Source organism: Cervus canadensis, chromosome 23, assembly GCF_019320065.1.
Source record: "Cervus canadensis isolate Bull #8, Minnesota chromosome 23, ASM1932006v1, whole genome shotgun sequence".
NCBI classification, from domain to species: Eukaryota; Metazoa; Chordata; class Mammalia; order Artiodactyla; family Cervidae; genus Cervus; species Cervus canadensis.
In genome coordinates this window covers 12,124,109-12,137,576 of record NC_057408.1, presented here as the reverse complement: position 1 = coordinate 12,137,576, position 13,468 = coordinate 12,124,109, and the positions used below count along the sequence as shown (strand labels likewise).

General features: G+C 46.5%; 1 protein-coding gene across 2 annotated transcripts in view; it reads left to right on the top strand.

The window, feature by feature from the left end:
* Nucleotides 1-8,225, top strand: part of FECH (ferrochelatase) — a 35,624-nt gene extending 27,399 nt beyond the window's left edge. For both annotated transcript variants that reach the window (XM_043444103.1, XM_043444102.1), the window contains 4 exons: nucleotides 3,443-3,550; nucleotides 3,994-4,158; nucleotides 6,208-6,267; nucleotides 6,754-8,225. In XM_043444103.1, the coding sequence (XP_043300038.1) occupies nucleotides 3,443-3,550; nucleotides 3,994-4,158; nucleotides 6,208-6,267; nucleotides 6,754-6,888 (468 nt within the window). In that variant the 3' untranslated portion in view covers nucleotides 6,889-8,225. The remainder of the gene's footprint in view (nucleotides 1-3,442; nucleotides 3,551-3,993; nucleotides 4,159-6,207; nucleotides 6,268-6,753) is intronic.
* The last annotated feature ends 5,243 nt before the right edge of the window (nucleotides 8,226-13,468 follow it).

The window sequence follows — 13,468 nt, the reverse complement described above, 5'->3', positions numbered from 1 at the left end:
GGAGATATATTCCTATGTGAGAATTTTATTAAATGGCACAGTTAAAGAAGGCTGTTTTCGCCTGCCCTGTTCAAGGAACTCAGCTGGTAGGGCTTCATTATTGAGACTGAGCGCTCCCATCCCCATTCTTTTTGTCCTCAAGACTTGACAGAAGTTGTCTGAATTCTAGGAAGTGATTAGTTTTTCATTTGCCAAGGCTCAGGAGCACATTTTGGCCAGTCAATATAAAATGTATCCAGTTATGATCTGGTTGCTCCCTAGTTTCTCATATTACACCGGGGGTTCGTTAAAATACCACCTCTGTGCCATGACTATCGCGTTTTTGGAGACGCGAGTGGTGGAGCTGGTGTATGTATGATGTACAGAAACGCTTGGGGTGAGCAGCCCATTTCACCAGCTCGCAGCCTTGTGTCCTAAAAACCTCGCTGTCAGAGCCGGAGAGGCGGAGAGTCACCGCCCTAGGCGTCGTGAAGGTTTTAGCTGCGGGGTTCAGGAGTTAACCCAGGGTCCGCTCTGGGGCCCCCTTCTGACCCGCCTGTGCCGCCACCTGGCGGTCGCCAGGGGCGAGCCCTTCGCAGCCTGCGTCTCCCTCGCCCGCAGCCGCGTCACCCGCCCTCCTTTGTACCCGCCGGCGTGTGATGAGGCCGCGGGAAGGGCCGGAGGGGAGCCGGGAGCGGAGGCAACACGTGTTCGTGCGTGAACGGTTCCAGGTGCTGTCTTCTCTCCTCTTCTCTCTCCCCTCACTGCCCCTTCTCCCCCTCAGGGACTGAGCACGCGGCTTCCAGGGTTTTTGTTTTCTGCCCAGGGTCTTAGGTGGAACTGAGGCACACCGTTAAGTCAGAAGGGTCAGGATGGGGTCGGGAAGGCGGAGGGATTGTCGGGCAGGAGAACTGTTCTTGCAGGCTCCGCTCTTCTCCTGCATTTGCTCCTAATGACTTCTCCCCCTTGCGTGCTAAGCGCTTCGGTTGTGTTCAACCCTGCGACCCCACGGACTGTAGCCCACCAGGCTGCTCTGTCCATGGGATTCTCCAGGTAGGAGTACCGGAGTGGGTTGCCGTTTCCTCCTCCGGGGGATCTTCCCGACCCGGGGATCGAACCCCTGTCTCGTCCGTCTCCTGCACGGGCAGGCGGGTTCTTTACTACCGGCACCACCTGGGAAGCGCCTTTCCTCCTTAATAACTTTAAAAACTATATATATTATGTACGTTGAAGTCATTTTAGACTTAGGGAAAAGTTACAGAAATAGTACAGAGTTCGCTTAGCTTCTCCTAATGCTGACACCTCACGTAACCGGAAGTCCAGCAATCAAACCTGAGACCTGCGCGGAGGTGCAGCGCTGTTACCTGAGGACTTCGCTCACTTTCCACCAGCTCTTCCTCAGGTGTGCCTTCTCTTCCCAGAATCTCACAGGGCGTTTACTTGTGACAGCTCCTTGGGCTCCTCCAGTCTGGGACAGTTCCTCATACTGTCTTTGTCTTTCCTGAACTTGATATTTTTGAAGCAGGATTTTGTAGCAACCCTGGTGGCCCAGACGGTGAGGACTCTGCCTGCCATGCAGGATCGACCCGGGTTCAGTCCCTGGGTCGGGAAGATCCCCTGGAGAAGGACATGGCAACCCACTCCGGTATTCTTGCCTGGAGAATCCCATGGACGGAGGAGCCTGGCGGGCTACAGTCCATGAGGTCGTGAAGAGTTGGACACGAGTGAGTGACTAGCGTGTGTACACACACAATTATTTTGCAGCATGCGTCTCCATTTGGATGTGTTGGGTATTTCCTCATGCTTAGACTGAAGTTATTTATTACCAGGAAGAATAACCCCTCCTACCCCCTGCCGGGCCCTTGTGCTTCTGAACGCATCATGTTGGGAGTGCACGCTGCCAGTTCATCTTACTACTCCTGATGTGATCCGTGGTCATTTGCCTAAGGTGGTGTCTTCTGGATTTGCCCATTAGAAAGTTACTATTGTCTCTTTGTGATTAAAAATATCTTAAGTGAGCTACTTGGAGATTGTGCAAATATCTTGTTGTTTTTCAGACTTTTGCTCACTAATTTTTAGCCTCCGGTGGACATTTATCTGTTGGTCTAATGGTGACTTTGTATTTCTCTCATTCCTTCTGCCTTTATGTTTCGAATGGCAAACTCACTTTTAGCCATATCATCAAATAGCTCATCATTTCATCTCAACAGTGTTTACTGAACATCTACTCTATTCCAGGCACTGTTCTATCCACTATTGCAAAATAGGGGAATGACAAAACAGACGAAAAAAAAAAATCTTTGCCTTCAGGGAATGAGGGGGAGGAGGCAGATAATAAGCATAATAGATAAGAAAATAGTATGAAACATTAGAAGGTAGTAAGTGTTGTAGGAAGAAAGCAAGCAGGATGGGGGGCTTAGAAAGTTGGTACACAACTACATTGGCTTCCCCAGGTAGCTGAATGGTAAAGAATCCGCCTGCTGGTGCAGGAGACGTGGGTTCGATCCCTGGGTCTGGGAGATCCCCTGGAGAAGGAAATGGCAATCCACTCAAGTGTTCTTGCCTGGGAGATCCCACGGACAGAGGAGCCTGGTGGCCTATGGTCCATGAAGTCGCAAAAGAACTAGACACGACTTAGCAACTAAAGAGCAACCATACAGCTAAATATTAAAGCAGTAAGAAGAAAATTTCTGTTGTACACTTTCAAAGGTGTTCACTTTCAAAGGTGAGGAGCGCTTGCAGACATTGACTGTGCTCAAAGCGTGGCCATGGTCCGCTGCTGTGGGATGAGTGGGGAGAAGGAACTGGAAGGAACTCGAAGGCACAGGCCATGTTCTCAAGGAGCCTGGAATCTGACCACGTGCTGCTGCTCCCTCCCACTCCACTAGCGTTCACCCCTTTTGGTCACCTGGGCCCCACGGACTCAGTAGTTCCTGACACTGTCCGTACAGCACTCTTTCAGCTCCATTTCTAAAATCGGGGCGTTCCTGGGCAGTCCAGTGGTTAAGATCCCGGGCTCTCACTGCCGTGGCCCAGCTTCAGTCCCTGTTCGGGGAACTGAGACCCTGCAAGCTGCACAGCCCTTCAGGTAACTAACCACAAGTGAAGGCCCATCCCGTGTTGCCTCTTCCTTGCCAGCTTTTCTGTGTCATTGTCCCTAATTCAGCTGGGGGATTGGAGAAACCCATCCTCCAGTTGTATATGTGGTCAGTCTCCTATGGATGACGTGGAGGTAGGATCTGATGCATTCCCAGGAACCCGAGAGCTGATTTGGTACCCTGTGCTCCTTTGGCCAATGAAGTCTGTCCAAGTGAGTTGGACCTTGAGCTCAGCTGGCGTGGGCATCAGTGTGGAGGATGAGGGGCAGCCTCCAGTCCAGGGCTCAGGCCGCCTGCCCACCCAGCCCCAGGCTCTCAGAACCCTGCACAGTGTTGGCGACTGAACTCCTGTGTCTCTGCTGCAGGTGGTCAACAGAGGGGACCCCTATCCTCAGGAGGTGGGCGCCACAGTCCAAAGAGTCATGGACAAGCTGGGTTACTCCAACCCCTACCGACTGGTTTGGCAGTCCAAGGTAGGTGACTTCCACACGTTTGCAGGCGGTCCGCGCTTCGGCGGATGTCTATTTTAGGACTTAGTTATAAAACGATCAGACTTGGCTTTTTCATGCAGACAGAATGTTCTGCAATAACCTGACTACTCATATGAGCAGGAGGAATTCTGCAAGCAAATATGATGGAGAGGAAAACAAGTGATGAGCAGAATTCCATTGATTCCATTCAAACAATAGATTATTTTCAGTTGAAATCACAGAAATTCTTTATATTTTGCCAGCTTCTAGAAGGCTTCAACAAGCCTAATAAAGAAATACCAAACGCATAAGTGAGGTGTAAAGCATGGCCCTCACCCTTACAGGGAGGCTCTGTGTATATGTGTGTGTGCACATGTGAGTGTGTCCGGTGCAGTGGGCTGTGGTGAGACACGGTCCCTGTGTGCACTCCTCCTGCTTTCTCATAGGTCGGCCCCATGCCCTGGCTGGGTCCTCAGACAGACGAGGCCATCAAAGGGCTCTGTAAGAGGGGAAGGAAGAACATCCTTTTGGTTCCGATAGCGTTTACCAGCGATCACATTGAAACTCTGTATGAGTTGGACATTGAATACTCTCAAGTTCTAGCCAATGAGGTAAGCGTGGTTATTAATCCCATTTTGATTTGATTTTTTTGAAATGTCATTTGTTTTAAAAGGTAACTCTCTCTGCAGTGGTCTAATTGTGTCATTCAGAAATATTGCTTGATATATGTGTTTGCATGTACTGTGGCATCCTCGTTCCAGATAATACTTCATCCGCGTACTGATCCAAGCACATCACCTTCATTTCCACATTTGCAGGGGGAAAGCACTTACGTGCCTTTGCAAAATGGGTGACCCGGGCATCACTGCAGGCAACATCATTGCGTTTAGTTTGAGTTACTGTACCCATTGAAAGTAATAAAAACCACATTTCCTTGAGAAAAAAAATAAGTGTACTTCTCACCAGCTTGGAAGAAAAGAATTTTATTGTTCTCTATGTAATTCCTTTCTTCACCTAGTAGTGCCCTTTGCTCGGGCTGTGACGCTGCTTCTGTTTGGGTTTCGAGGCACCAGGATCCTCCTCATTTAAGAAAGACCATGGGATGAACTCTGGAGCAGTTATGTATTGTAATTTCCCTGACCTCTTTTATGCACTCACTTAATTAGCTGTTTGCTACTACGCTGTGATCAATCTGATTATCGAAATAACAAATACCAACCATCCTGAGTGTCTTGTAATGAAAGATGGATGTGATTGTCATCCACATGGAGGAAAACCACTGTTGACCCATCTCAAGGCTTCTGAGGGCCGGCCTGAACCTGCGTCCCCTTCCTAGCGTGGTTTCTGTGGGAACCGTGGAACCCTGGGGACCCAAAGAGACCTCCCCGCTCATCCTGCATCCCCCCAGCTCTTGGCCCTGGTCATCCCACATGTGCTGGGCGGGGGCCTGGTCGCGAAGAATACGTCTCCCTCTCTGGAACCAGGTGGCAGGTGCAGGGCTGGGTGGAGAGTGGGTTGGGGGAGCTTCAGCAGCAACCCCACCCCCACCCTTGGCCCCGTTTTTGTCTGTGCCAGCCGGTTGTGAAGGTAGAGGGCGCCTAAGGTTCTTGTCAGCAGTTCTGATAAGGAATTTATGGGAAAGTTGTAATTGGCTAAAATGAGATTGTAGGGTTATCTATGGACTTCATTTAATGATGCTCTCTAGGGACTTTCCTTGTGGTCCAGTGATTAAAATTCCATGCTTCCACTGCATGAGGTGAGGGTTCGATCCCTGGTCAGGGAACTAAGCATGCTGTGTGCTGTGGCCAAAACAAAAACAATGTTTGAGAACAGTGACCAACAGCAGAATAACCAGCTTACCTCTCTGTGAAGTTTCACAATATGATCGATCTGTTGAGAACTATGTGTTTGCTGAATCTCACCCATTTCCCGTTTCCAGTCTTCTAACTTAAGAGATAAAGCAACGGAAAAGCCATCAGCATTGAGAAAGGGGAAGAGAGGATCCTAGCTACCTGAGTAAATAACAGTTAGATATTTCTCAGTTATTTGCGGGATAATTAGCTGGAATTAACAGGATATTTTTGGAGAGGGGAGTAAGGATGGTTGTGAAATAATCCTTAGTTTTTTAATTTAGACTTTTCTGGGTAAGAATATATTTAAAATCCCAACTCTGCATATTAGATCCAATCTAGTTTCAATACACATTAAATTAATTTACCTCTTTTGGCACTTGGAATCAAAGCATGCATAAAAAGTTAAGTTATTAAACCAATATTCTGCTTAGGTAGAGTCTATAAGTAGACATTAGAAAGGTGGACTAAAAAGAGAATGGTAAGCAGATTTAAATTATTTGAGTATTCTATCCGACAGAACCTCAAAAATGGGTTGGAAACAAAGCACCCATTGGAAGGTCATGGGCTGGGCGGTAGGAATAGGAATTGATGAGCAATTTGATAATAAAGAGGTGAAAATCAATGTCTATGCGTGGTCTCAGGACTATTTTTCATTTCTGGGTAGTCTGCAAATACTTTGGTACCAAGACTTTAAGTTGTATGTGTATCTGTATGTGTATTTATTTTTTTGTAGCAGTTTCTTTAAAAAAAAAAAAAAGGAAAAGAAAATGTGTATGTGTTTTTCCTCTCTTTTCTCATTTGATTCAGTGTGGACTTGAAAACATCAGAAGAGCGGAGTCTCTTAATGGAAACCCACTGTTCTCGAAGGTATCGCTAATGTTACAACCATTTTAGTAGAACATGTCGGAGAGCGGTCCTCTGAGAAACTCTTACAGAATATTGGTTTTCTCACATATTAGAACATTTTGAGTTCCAATTAATTAGAAAAATAAAATCGAATTCCTTATACTCTGGCTCTCTCCTCCTTCAGAGAGTCCCTGTTTTCTTATTTCTACCCACCCATCACGACGTCTAATTTAAAATCTGCCTTCCAGAGACAAGGTTCGGCAGTTGGGGTGTGGGGATTTCGTTTTCTAAAACCTGTATTTTCGCCTTTTCTCTAAGCTGAGAATTCTTAGGAAAGGAAGACATTATAGAATTGGGTTCAAAGGATGCAAATCAATAATTCAGGTGAAGAGAAGCCCCACGCCCTAGCGCTCCGCTGGGCAGACGGGGGCGCGGAGGCGGCGTGGGGAGCAGCGGGGTCTGCGCTTCTGACCTTCTGACCGTCTGTCCTTCCCGTCTGTCCTGCAGGCCCTGGCCGACCTGGTCCACGCACACCTCCAGTCCAAGGAGCGCTGCTCCACGCAGCTGACCCTGAGCTGCCCGCTCTGCGTGAACCCCACCTGCAGGGAGACCAAGTCCTTCTTCAGCAGCCAGCAGCTGTGACCCCGGCGGCGCGCCGCTGGGAGGTGCGGGTGCCCGGCCTCCGGACGCCTCGGAGGCGGAGGAGGGCGCATCCGGCCCTTAGGGAGGAAGTGACATCCGTGCGGCATAGCCTCAGGCCACAAACTGTGCTTTCTCCAGGAATGGACTCTGGAGTCCTTCTTGAGGGCTTTCTATTTTTACAGACCAACACACGAAGCATTTATGGTCCCCCCTCCCTGGGTTAAGTTACTGGTTTGGAAGGTCCACTAGGCTATTTTTTGAAATGAGTTTTAAAAATTTATCTTCTGAGATGCACATTCTCAGTACGGATTTTGGTTTTATAGCCCCCCACCCCCCAAAGAAAACCCTGCAAGGGTGTGAAGAGCTTGCTTTGTGGGCTGTCAGTGTGCGTGGTGGTGGTGATGGTTTAGTCGCTCAGTCGTGTCTGACTCTGCGACCCACAGACTGGAGCCCCCCAGGCTCCTCCTTCCGTGGGATTCTCCAGGCAAGAACGCTGGAGTGGACGGCCATTTCCTTCTCCAGTGTGCGTGAGGTCTGTTTAAAGTCTTGCACTTGTTTTTTGAAGTGAACATTGTTGAGTAAATGAGATATAATTTGAGAAACAAAAGGCGCCTCCTCTTTCCCTCAGCCCGTGGATTATAGAAGCCGGGCCGATGGTGTGGTTCCTACAGTGACTGCTCCCAGAGGTCACTGTTAATCGGTCATTTTGGTCTTCGTGTGTGAACCTCACGTTCCTCACCATCAAACCGAATTAAGTGTAGGTTCCAAAAGTGCTTTGAGTTTCCCCAGGCACACAGGGTTGATAAGCGTGCAGCAGTTGCACCTTTGTCCTCCCCACCCTGGTGGGAATCCTGGTGGCACAGGAGAGGGTTCCTGCTGATTGCCATCTCCAGGGGCAATGCCGCTGGAAGTGAAGGGAAGGGCTGCCGCTCACAGCTCCTCCCCCAGACCTCTCCACCCAGCATCTTCATCTTGGTTGAATGTCCCCTTTCCTGCCTTATTTGTTTGAAGATTTTTGAAAAGTCAACTATGTTTTGTAACCTCAAATTCTTTCTTAATTTACAATTTTTATTATAAAAATTATGTAACCGTGCTATAGGAAATTTGGAAAAGAGAAACAAAAGAACCACTCTAATGTGACAACTATTTATCATATTATTATATTTCATGTTAAGTCATTTTCAGTGGATATTTAAGATGCCATTGTACAACTTTGTTCTTCAAAAAAGCATTTATTGGATTTTTTTTTTTAAGCCAGTGAAAGTATTCATGGAGCCATAGATCTTCTATATTCAGGGTTTACTATATTAATAAATACAATATTATTAAGATTTTAACCAGTGTGATTCATTGTCTCTGTTAAAAGTAATTCAGGACTTTGGGGAGTCCAGGGGCTAAGACTCCATGTTCCCAACGCAGGGGGTCGGGGTTTGAGCCCCGATCAGGACACTCAGGCCCCACATGCCGCAACTAAAAATCCTGTGTGCCACACTAACACTGGCACACCAAATAAATAAAAATATGTTGTTTTAAAAGCAATCCAAATTTGTTATTAATCAAAATTATTAAGAGGAATTTACTTAGTAATGCGAGAAACATGCCATTCACTTTCATTAATAGTTTTCCCCCACTGATAACACAGCTCTGAAATTTGAGTAGCATCTACATTGTTTTTTTTCCAAATTGGCTCTCCTATTAGTAAATTGTGTTTCCAGAAGAGGGTACAAGGCATAGACAGTAGTTTAGAGTTTTCCTCATCTGTTTCTGCCCACTTTGGGGGAACTGGGTTCAAGGTAGACTTTGAAGGACTGTCCCGCAGTGAAGTGAGTTCTGTGGGTTGGCGCTGGAAGGCTGGTCCTGCCTGCAACCCTTCTCCCTTCTCCAGGAAATTCGCCTGCTCACCTCCACTGCTGTAGAGCTGAATGTATGTTATTTTAGAGATGCTGTGGGGGAAACTCCAACCAACAGCTCTTGCTAGGGTGTCTGAAGACCCTTATTGCTAAGGAAACCTCCAAATCAACAGTGCCTCGGCTGTCAGGAAAAGCATCCTTGACTCTGAGTTGGGCCAGACTGGCCTTCGTAGTGAGAGGCAAAGTGAAAGTGTTAGTGGCTCAGTTGTGTCTGACTCTGCAACCCCATGGGCTATATTATACAACCCGCCAGGCTCCTCTGCCCATGGAATTCTCCAGGAATGGATACTGGAGTGGGTAGCCATTCCCTACGCTGGGGGATCTTCCTGACCCAGGGATTGAACCTGGGTCTTCTGCATTGCAGGCAGATTCTTTACTATCTGGGCCACCAGGGAAGCAAAGAGGGCAAAGGGGGATTTAATTATGAGGATCAATGCCCATCGCATTTGTTGTTCTAAGAAGTGTTACCTTCAACTGTTACTAACTAAAGATGGGTAGGGGCCCATACCTGAAGGTAGAGCGTTTGGTAGGATGAAACCAACAGTCGCTCTTTTTAGAAGTAATGGTCTTTGGGAATTGTTACCCTATTTGTCAACTTTGAAATACAAATGTTTGCCCTGGTAATTAGCAGTGTACTGCTGGCACTTACTTTAAGCTGCGCTTGTGTCTAGACCTCGCTTTAAGTGATGAATCACCTTATACGGCAAACTTACAGAAGCTGTGATGATGAGGCAGTTTAGCTTGCCAGGGTTATTATAAGGCTCAGATCCCTGTCTATTTAGCACAAGAGGAAGGAACTCTTCTATAGAATATGCATTCTGGAACAACTGACCTTTTTAAGATTAAAAGAAAATTTTGTACGCAAAGAAAATTTGTTTTGTATTAGGAGAAATGGAACTCATTATTAAAATCCCTTTAAATGTACATTCGTGGCTAGTTTATGCTGACTGGTAAAAACCCATGACTTTCCCTGGTAGTATCTCAGAGCACACATCCCTGGCTCAAGTAATCCCCTAAGCAGAAGGTGACATTTCTCCAGGGTTCTGTCACATTTTTCCTTTTATGGCTGAAATTATTTAGACAATGATGATTATGTAGCTATATGAGGAGTCAGTGGATTTTCTGTTCCAAATTGTCCTAACTGGCCTATCAGAAGGTACATTAACAATACTAAATTTATGTTAGGACATTTACATGGTAATAGATATTTCATTTTCTTCTTCATTTCTTTTGGGGGAAGATACACTGGGTTGTTCGGATGAGTCTCCTAGTAAAGTCACTGCATTTTTTTTTTTTCCTTGGCTAATCTGTTCTCATAAATTGGGTATTTAATTCAAGCAACCCTAAGGTATGCAAGAAGAGAAGTCGTTTTCTCAACCTCACGCCACTGTGTTTATCCAAAATACGTACTGCACCGTGAGGGTGGGTCCACACCACTGAGCAGGCCCAGCAGTAGGACAGGCCCCCCGTCCCAGAATGTAGTACTCGTGGGTCTGTGATCCTAGGAACTCTGCTGTGTTCTCTCCTCCACTTCAGGGTTGGGGCCTGTGGGAGGGGAGGCAGGAGGGGATTACGGGGTAAGGAGCCCACTTCTGTTAGCCAGAGGGCAGAGTTTAAAGCTGGCAGCCGTAAGAAGGAACTAACACCTATGTGCCTGTAGGCGTGCGCCGGTGTGTAAGCCCAGAGCCCTTGCCTACATCCTCGGTATTGCATCTCTAAGCTCTTAAATCGGCCCGCGAAACCCCTGCTGTCAGGATCCTGAAGATGGTCCACAAACATGCTTCCCAACATTGGGTGGAAATGGGAAACTCACCGAGATGTCACGAGCTGGAAAAAGAAAATTCTGAGTTCACCCTAAAACTAGTGTCCTAAATTAGGATCCTGCAGTTTCTGTCTTAATAAGGGAATCCTCAGAGGAAGACAAAAGCTAGCCATTTCTTTCATTATTTCTAAAAACTATACAATTAAAGTCCTTTCATCAAGGTTGTGCCCTGGACTTTGTAGATATCATTTCTAGGAATTTTGTTCTAATCGCCTAACAATTGAGATTCCATTGTAAAAATCACCATTAGTAACTTCTCCCAGCTCAGGTGGCTTTCTGTGACACTCAAATTTCTTTTTATATTAGTAGAAGTTAGCATCATAAGGTTTCAAGGATACATACATCAAATGAATTAAATCTGAACATTGGATGGCTCAAGAAACCTGAATTCTGCTTCACTCATTGCCAGCTGAAATATTTAATTATGTCACAATGGACATGAGTTTGAGCAAATTCTGAGAGACAGGGAAGGACAGGGAAGCCTGGCATGCGGCAGTCCATGGGGTCGCTGCATCGGACATAACTTAATGACTGAACAACAACAGTGATATTGAAGTTGTGTGTGCTTACTTTCTAACATTCCTGGTTAATTCAAACCGTGGCACCTGAAAACTTGATTTTTTTTTTGCTAGATTTGTCCCGGTTGGACAGTTGGACAGTTGTGTGTTATGATTAATATCGGATCTTTGCCTTGAAAGCATGCTTCTTTTTACAATGTCTGTATTTAGGAAAGTATAAAGTGTGCCAAGCTGTAAGGCGATGAGCCGAGTGGTGGGTACTGGTGGGTACTGGCGGGCCCTCAAAGAGGAGGAAGTTGATGCTCTCCGTGTTCACTCAAAGGCAGTCATGACAAGCAACAGCAGTGGGCACTCTTCTTTGGAACCGCGGCTTCCAGTGTGAGACGAGCCTTAGAAGGGCTCCGGGGAGTTGCTGCCTCCAGAGACCACATTCACAGTCTAGGCTCTCAGGAGAGGAGGGAGTGCGTTTGCATTTGCTGTGGGAATCTTATTAAGCCTTTCTAGAGGGAAGTGGAAAACAAAGGCACCCATGATAATGTTTCTTACAATATACTCTGTTGGTACCAGCTTAGTTACTTTTTGCTGAAATCATTAGCTTCCATTTTTAGCATAACAACTCCTGGCTAAATTAGTCAACAGTAAGCCATTAGGAGGGATGTTGGAATTAAAATCATTTCTGGAAAAAAGCCCGGCTTGAACCTTGGTGATAAGCTCTCCGGCAGGAGTGGCCAGCTCCAGTTTCAGGTGGTTTGACAGCTCTCGTTCTGATGTTCCGGGCACCCTCTCAGTAGCCTGCTTCCAAAAGGAAAGCATCTAAGCCGGCGTTCCCCCTTCCACTCTCCCCGATGGGCCGAAGTTTTATCTTCCTGGTATTTTAAGAAATAATCATTTTACCCTGAGAATACAGGCGGTATCCCATGCTTTTACCTTTTTCCTTGTTAAAAAAATTACATATATACAGGCTTCCCAGGTGGTTCTAATGGTAAAGAACCCACCTGCAACGCAGGAGACAGATAAGGGTTCCACCCCTGGGTCGGGAGGATCCCCTGGAGGAGGCATGGCAACCCACTCCAGGATTCTTGTCTGGAGAATCCCATGGACAGAGGAGCCTGGTGGGCTACAGTCCCTGGGGTCACACAGAGTCAGACACGCCTGAAGTGATTTAGCACCACACAGCATGTGTATATATAACTTATGGGATGAGATTAACCGCACAGAGAAACAAGCAGGGGTTTGCTGGCCAACTGTTAAAACTTCAGGTTGTTATATCTTGGAATTTCCTGGTGGCTCAGTGGTGAAGAATCAGGCCGCCAATGCAAGACAGACAGATTGGATCCCTGATCCGGGAAGATCCCACGGGCTGAGGAGCAAGTAAGCCCATGCAGCACAAGTACTGAGCCTGTGCTCTGCAGCCCAGGAGCCCCAACCTCTGAGGCCCGCGCCCGAGAGCCTGTCCCCCCAGCAAGAGAAGCCTCCGGAATGAGAAGCCTGCTCACCGCAACTGGAGAAAAGCCAGCACAGCCAAGAATAACATAAGGTTATTTATAAACATGTTATATCTTGCAGTAAAATTGTATTTTAAAAAATAACAAACCCTCAATAATCATTTCCCAATGACTTTATTATATTTTATCATCATTTTTCTAGAGGTTATTTGTGTTTATGACACCTATGTGGTGAAACTACTGTAAAATGATGAGCTACTGTACCACTCTCTGCAGCTTTGTTCAGTGACATCCTGTGGGTAGCTTGACATTGACTCCAGGAGGGCTGTTTACACTGGAAATCAGCAGATAAACAACTTAGGGCTTGCCTGTTTTGTCGCTTACCTAGACTTAGAGTGATGGAAAAAATGTTCGTGTGTTTTTAAAAGGGGTCATGTCTGTAGCCATTGTGGTGGTGGTGGTGTAGTCGCTAAGTCGCGCCCGACTCTTGCGACCCCATGGACTGTAGCCTGCCAGACTCCTCTGTCCACGGGATTTCCCAGGCAAGAATACTGGAGTGGGTTGCCATTCCCTTCTGCAGGGGATCTTCCCCACCCAGAGATGGAACCCGTGTCTCCAGCTTTGGAAGGCAGATTCTTTACCACTGACCCACCAGGGAAGCACGTATGCAAGAGCTTGATAAAAATCAACAAAAGCATTCTTTGAGAATTTGTTGACTATATGGAATTTATAGGAAAGAGTAGTATGTATTTTGTTATTAGCTGTAAGTTGTGCATCCTATGTCTTTTATACTGGTGAAAGTTATTAATATAATAAATATCCACACATAAACATAGATCTTTTTTTTCAGATACCTGGTTGGTGACCATTTACTAAAACACTATT